Raw genomic sequence first — 7,473 nt, 5'->3', positions numbered from 1 at the left:
GCTAGATTTTAGTCTTCTTCATTTGTAAATTTACTTTTACAATACAACATGTCCGGAGAAAAGAAAGAAAACTTCTTGGACAGTATCCAGAAATGGAGAAGGAGATCTTTGACCAGAGACAAAATGGATGTGCAGTACCACGGTTATGTGTTTGTTTGCAAGCTCTCATGATTCTTCTAAAATAGGTTTTGGGGATGCTAATTGAAGAAAGACAAACATTTTCTTCAGCCGCGTGTTCAAATCAACATCCGGGTCATGAGACAAGACTGGTAAAAACAAGCATTGGAGCATTTTGAGGATATTATCATAATTAAACAAATACCAGAAATAAAACAAGATATTTTGGGCTTGTGAGTACAGAACAAGGCTGTAATGGTTTCACAAGTGCGCTTTAGAAATGGCTGACAATTATCTGTGTACCATAGGGGCAGAACACGCTCAATAGAGTGGAAAGATCCCACAATCCCAGCTTCACACTTGTCCTTTGTCCAGACTGAATCCTGTAGGTGGTTTGATAAGACTCAAAGCCTCCCTCCCAGCAGTAAATCAGAACATCACTTGGAACAATGTAGAGCAAGGTTGTCAAACAGGCGGCCCATGGGCCAGATCAGGCCCGCTAAGGGATTGAATCCGGCCGGCGAGACAACGCTGAGGGATGCGCAAGAGAAAAACGAGCTGCAGATTGAAATATGTCCACTTGATGTTGCCAAAGCCAGGTGCCTCTCACAAGCTGTACTCGTATTTATCTCTCTCTTTTCCTCCCTTTCCTCTCACTGTCTTTCACTCTCTCTGTCTCTCTTTTTCTATTTCTTTGTTCCTCTTTGTCTCTTTCTCTGTGTCTTTTTACCTTCTTTTGGTCTCTCTTCCTTTTTTCCTTTTCTGTTTTCTCTCTCTCTCTCTCTTGCTTTCCTTTTCTCTATTTCTCTCCTTGTCTTTTCTCTGCTCTTTTCTCTCCTTCTCCCTTTCTCTCTTTCTATTTCTGTTTGGATTTCTTTCGTCATCACTCTTTCTTTGCCCATCTCTCACCATTTCTCTTTTTATCACTTTTGCTACTCACATTCTCTCTCTCTCTTTCTCCCTTTCTTTATCCCACCCCCTCTCTTTTTCTCTCACTCTCTTTATCTTATTTCTTTCTCTCTAATCTACTAGTCCAGCCCCCGAGAGAATATTTGTTCCATCGGGTGGCCCCCGAGTTAAAATCAGTTTGACACCCCTGATGTAGAGAATAACACTAATATATAACAACTAAATTAATGGATACATTCAAACAAAGTCATACCTGTCAAGTTATACGTTGAAAAACACTTGTATACTGTACCTTATATACATGACCAAGTTCAATATTACAAAATATTATCAAGGTAATGCTGCCACCCGATGGATTCATGTAAAAAAAAAAAAACACCAGTCCATTAACGAATGATGATGACCTATTTTATATTTAAACCCAACTAAACATTTGCTTCCATGTAACAAATAACAGCTTGCCTGTTTCTCAACACTAAGATGTTTTATTTATATTTTATTGCTATTTTTATTCAAGGAGGAGAACGTGAAGGGACCGTGCAATAATTAATCATTCGGGGGAGGTATGAGACTCGAGTTGTAAAGACAGCTTTTTACGAGGCAACTGTATGGTCAAAATGTATTTTGAAAAATACTTTGACATGATTTCTATGTTTTATAATTTTTTCAAATAATAATTCCGTAACTAAGTTTCTCCTCTAAATACGTTTTATCCAAATGCACCCCTCTTCTTTGCGACGAGTTGGTTGCGCCTCTTGCTGCTGTATGTTGCTCTTCTTCCTGGTGGAGACTCGCCTCAGAGGAGCAGCTGTGCTTGCCACTGAATTTACTACTGGTAAGCTGAACATTTTCTCTATATTTGTCTTTTAATTTTTATTCTTAATTGTCTTTCCCAGAAAATCTTAAATTCAAAGTGCAGCGTCGTGATATTTGCAGTTTCACGTGTTGCTCATTGAGGACTCTTTAAAACATCAGCGTCCGCTCTGGTTTCTTCTCCTCCCATCGCCGCTGTTGCTCCCTTGTGTTGGCAAATGTGGCTCGCGAGCCGATATGTTTGACTAAAAAGCCAGGAATAAAAAAAATGTCTTAAGTTAAGTTGTTTTTGACGAACACTCTGTGATTCACCCCAAGAGTGTCAATAGGAAGGCGGCTTGTTATTCAGTGACACAGTCATGGAGGATAAAAGACGCCGCAGGTGCTTATTAGTTAGCAGGTGGAACCTGGACACTTGATTAATACCTAACTATATAAAACAGAATTAAAAGCCTCTCAAACTGTAATATTCACCCTAAACGTAAACTTAAAACCCGGGCTCGGTAACCTTTTTGATTCAAAGAGCTATGAATGTCAAATATGTCGATATTTTTTAAAGACTATATATTTTAAGACAAAATTCAGTAAACCTGCTCTCCAGACAAGAATTTGCACTTCAGCACATTTTATTTTTCCGAGACATTCGAGGATTTGATAACATTTATACTCAAGCCTGTGTCCTATATCAACAAATGAACCACTTTAAACTTAAATCACAAAGGCCCCTTTTGACCTTCAACTTGTATATAAATAATGGTTTCAAAACTAGGTGCAAGCAGAGTTCTTAAGTAAATATGTCACAAAAAACTGCAAACGAAAAGTGTCGATGTAGTTCCCTTCAGTGCAGTGGCCGTGTTGCAAAGCTCCGCCGACCCCTACCGCTCACGCAATCAAATTGTTTTGAGTGCTTGGCTAGCTTTTGTGGGTAATTAGTTTGATTGGTTTTTATGATAGTCTCAATAGTGAACATACATTATTCAATGAGCTTCAATAAAAAAAAAATTGTAGCGAAGTACCGCCAAGACTGGGATTGTTGGTGTGACACCTTGACTGTAAACTGTAGTGAAAAATGTGCCCTTGATAAACTGGACCGGACGAAAATATTTAATTGAGTGGATTTGGCCAATCATGTTCACACATGACCTTAAGCTTGTAATAAAGGAATTTGTTATACTTATGAAGGGGACAATTGTCCGTAAATTGAAATTGTTCGTAAGTTCCCTCAGTTCTATATTTTGTATGGAATGTATGTTTAAGGCTTTTATAACTAACTTGTATTTCTTTGTACTAAAAAATGCACTTTTCATGAAATAATATGCTCTATAAAGTTAAATATAATAATAATAATAATAATTTCCTTTGTATTGTCATTCTTTGTAACAATGTACACAGAACGAAATGTCGATACACCTGACCCGTTGTAGCGAGTCGATGCAGCCGCAGCCAGAGGGCGCCGCCATTATACCAATTAGGTATGTCTCGGCCGAGGCGCGAACCAGCGACCTCCCAGTCTCAAAGCGGGCACACTACCATCTAGGCTACTGAGATAGAAGGTTAACTTACTTTTGGAAAATGGGCTTCAAGAGTTAGGCGCCTTCCTCCTCCGTGGTAAAAAGTGGCCGAAAAAAAGCGATACAACCATTTTCTCAACCGCATCAAGCTTTCTTATTCCACTTGCATTTCAAAAGAAACTGCTCGCCTCTTCTTTACACTTAACACCAACCATATAGAATGTATGCATGAGATATCAAGCAATAAAATTGTCGGTTCTTAGCGTGCTGGAGATACAGTATTGAATGTTTACACACAAACCAGGAAGAGGAAGCAGATTTTTTTTCTTCCGGGTGGATGCCGGGTGACCTCTCACAGTGCCACACGCCAGTAGCGGCGGAAAGAAGCACGACAGTAATGTCCTCTACTTGGAAAAAAGTGTTCATAATACAAAATCTAACTTACAGCATTGTCCGGATATTTTTCGACAACCCCAAAAAAATGATCGTATCTACTGTTTTTCGTAAATCGAATCGTTGTAAGTCCGGGAGCGTCTGTATTAGCATTTTATCACTGAGCCATATGTACTCTTGAAAATAGCTGTATCTGGCTCATGAGCCATAGGTTCCCGACCCCTGACATAAAGCGTGTTCCAAAAGTCTTAAGCACATTTCGACATTGAATATCTAAAACTATTAAAATGTGTAATTTAGTGCCTCGTAGCGGTACAAAAAAAAAACAGACTCTTTATTAAGTGACCAGTTAAGTGACTGCTCTTTCAGAGAAAAATGGTCCGTTGACAGCTTTCATCTACATGGCACAAAACACGGTCACTTTTGGGGAATTTTTCTGATGTAAAAAAGGTTAATGTGGGTTTTTAGTGCCCCGTATGTGATTGCTATGCTTGTAGACTTTAGCCATTTACGTGGACAGTCGCTTCATCGCTAAAAGCAAGACGTGTCATGTACAGTCGTCTTAAGACACTCTAAATAGTTGATTTAGGACATTGTTAGTACCCTACGGCTTCTTCTGATCAATATACGGGGGCTCCGCTGGAAAGTGGTTCTAAACTTTTGAATCACACTTTTTGAAGTTCGGGGGTGTCTCGTTCTTTTTGCTGGGCATAAGCAACCATCAGTTATAAATCTATCCCATCTTACCATTGACTACCTCTCTAAATAAAAAAAAATCAATTACTAGTAGTACCAAAGCTAATTCATAACTGCATTTAATTTCACACTGTGATGTTTGAGGATTTCATTAAATATGTGAAATAATAATTTCAGAGCTTGCGTCTCATATTAACAAATATACCACTTAATTTGCGTCCCTCGCGCTGTTACTTAAAATCACTGAATTTATGTTGACTGACTTTTTTGTCATGTATAAGCGTCTCAAAACAACGTGCATGCATAGTTCTAAAAATGTCACTAAATACTGTAAACAATAAGGATACAAATGTTTTTTTCTTTCAGCTATGTGACATGGTCACTGTTCTAACCTTGGTAATAAAGTGGTTGTTATTCCTTTTACATTTCATTTTATTGATGAGAATCTTTGACATCTACAAATGTTCATCTTTAAAGTCCACATTCGTCATTTTTTCATAATTTGTGCCAACAACGCGCTTTAAAAAATTTAAATGAAATAGTGAAAGGCAGTTGTCACACTCGCATGTGTGTTGTGATGAATCTCATTGGCTCAAAAAAGTAGTTAAATTATCAGGCAAATTTAATAAAGAGATGTATATAATGCTTTAAAATTATGTGTTACCAAATCATGTGTTACCAGATTCCTTCTCGTTAGGCCAAAATCAAAAACTGAGCTGGAGTACTTTGCTCACTTCTGCTTTAGTTGCTCTTTTAAGTCTCGGATGAATTTCAATCCTACTTCTTTCGATAGGGAATTTCCACTTGTTACTCTGCACAATGGAAGAGCCGTAAGCCAAGGAAAAAGAATACAAAATGTTTTCCATAGTTGTACCGTGTTTATAGTATTATGTTCCCCTTCTTCTTTGTTCAATTTAGTGCCAGGTTATGGCCCTAATTACAGCATAGCATTCCAACAGAGCGTTTTTGCTAGGGCTGCAACTGCCTATTTCAATTGTCGACTACTCATTGAATATTGAAACAATTAATGGAATGAGTGGATAATTATTAAATTCTTTAAATTTAGCATGATGTTGATATAAGTATGTGGAAGATGATGATAAACACAAGAGAAATGTGTACAGTTAAAAATGCATCTTTTATCGAACATACTGCGGATTCTTACAAAAATAAAAGTAGTAGTAGAACACAATATAAAAAAAAATACTGCGTGCAAGTTCAATCAGTGGTTAACTGCAAAATCTGTAATAAAATTACTTGAAAATTCTCAACGTCTGAAATCAAATGGTTTTGATCACTAAAGTAAGTCGTGTTTTTTAACATTTTAACAACTGACGTTTGTTCTCCGGGCTGAATACAACTGATTTCAAATATATTTGTCGGACAGTCTCGTATAACGTTCAAACTCTTTTTTTATAGCGAAATATACATATATAAAATGTACAATGCATGCCATCAAAACCCTATTGGCTTCAATGTTAGTTGAATCTTATCCGTTTTGCTCAACTGTCTGCATGCTTTCTCTTTATATGATTGTGCATCACTGAGGTACTGCCATGATTTGCAAGGTCTGCAAACATTGAAAGAAGTCTATTTATTTGAGGTGCCAAGGCAAAAATGCTTCCACACTTAAGATGTTTTTGTAAGCATACTTGATGTTGCCGCTATCATTTCTGTAAGTTACCCCTCTGTTGCACTTGAGCGAATCTTGGCTGAGTTTATAATCTTGTAAGATGCCACACTTTGTTGGAAAAATGTGCCTGGTGACAATAGTCAATAATGGAATTCTTTGTCGACAAAGTTGACTAATCTTTGCAGCCCGAGCTATCGCATGTTGACGAAAATGACACCGTGACAGTTTCTGTCACTCTGCACTTGTACTGAAGGTAATGTTTGACCACACACTGTGTAGTAGTTAATAATTCATTTCTTGTCTTCTAACAGAGAAAAAAACCCCAGATGATTCCAAACTGAATCCTCTTCAATGGCGTTGAAGACCTCCACTAAAGTTTAGAGCGTACCGGATTGTGGTGCGACGTTGCCCCTTTTTTTTGCAAATGGCTTGCTGCCTGAAGGACGAGCTGCTGTGTTCCATCTGCCTGAGCATCTACCAGGATCCCGTCAGCTTTGGGTGCGAGCACTATTTCTGCCGCAAGTGCATTACAGAGCACTGGAGCCGGCAGGAGCCACACGGCACGCGCGACTGCCCAGAGTGCCGGCGCACTTTCGCCGACCCGCTGCTGTCACCCAGCCTCAAGCTGTCAAACATCGTAGAGCGTTACTCGGCTTTCCCGCTCGACGCCATCCTTAACGCCCAACGCAGCTCGTACCCCTGCAAAGACCACGAAAAGGTCAAGCTCTTTTGCCTCACTGACAAGAGCCTGGTGTGTTTTTTCTGTGACGAACCGGCGCTCCACGAGCAGCACCAGGTCACCACGATTGACGAAGCATACGAGGAAATCCAGGTAGGGTATTGCGGACTAATCTGCGCTTACAGGTAATTTCAGTTGTTTTGAACAGAATTCAGTTGTTTAGCAATAAAATGGTGAAAGTAAGAAAAGGCCTTCTTGTTAAGTCCAAATGCCAACCCAAATCCCCAAAAAGATGAAAAAAAAAAAGTTTTTTTTCAAGCGCATCTAAAAATGCATGTAATTGCACACGCCACAAGCCTGAAGATGGCATCAGCAAGTAAGAAAGTTCCAAATTCCATATAGCACCTTTAAAAATTCATATGAAAATCAATAATAAATTATCCTCTAATAAGCCTGGCCTGGCCTGTACTGAAACGAACGGTGTGCATTCATCTCGTAGTGGTAAAAAATATAATTCATCAAAAAATATGTATTGTATATTGTATGGTCGGCAGATAGGGGTTTTTCATAAACTATACCGATTATAAATACAGACGCTCCCCCTAGTTATGACCATTCGACTTACGATAAATGGTAGATTCGAACATTTTTTTTCGGGATATCGAAAGATATCCGGAGATTGCTGTAAGTTTTTGTATTGTGTGCACCGTTTTTCGAGTAAA

At 38.7% G+C, this 7,473-nt stretch overlaps 1 protein-coding gene across 2 annotated transcripts in view; it reads left to right on the top strand.

Annotated features, from left to right (window-relative positions):
• Positions 1–1,741: 1,741 nt before the first annotated feature.
• trim62.1 (tripartite motif containing 62, tandem duplicate 1) overlaps positions 1,742–7,473 on the top strand; it is a 36,861-nt gene continuing 31,129 nt past the window's right edge. Inside the window, exons 1-2 of one of the 2 annotated variants that reach the window (XM_088338052.1) lie at positions 1,742–1,861; positions 6,384–6,904. In XM_088338052.1, coding sequence (XP_088194178.1) covers positions 6,497–6,904 — 408 coding nt within the window. In that variant the 5' untranslated portion in view covers positions 1,742–1,861; positions 6,384–6,496. Of the gene's footprint in view, positions 1,862–3,225; positions 3,312–6,383; positions 6,905–7,473 lie in introns of those variants that run through there. The other variant, XM_088338053.1, reaches the window with a different exon arrangement.

The sequence above is a fragment of the Urocampus carinirostris genome, chromosome 6 (assembly GCF_059441175.1).
Source record: "Urocampus carinirostris isolate Australia breed hairy pipefish chromosome 6, RoL_Ucar_1.0, whole genome shotgun sequence".
Classification (NCBI taxonomy): Eukaryota; Metazoa; Chordata; class Actinopteri; order Syngnathiformes; family Syngnathidae; genus Urocampus; species Urocampus carinirostris.
The sequence above is the reverse complement of the archived record's forward strand: the minus strand, read 5'-3'. Positions and strand labels throughout refer to the sequence as shown.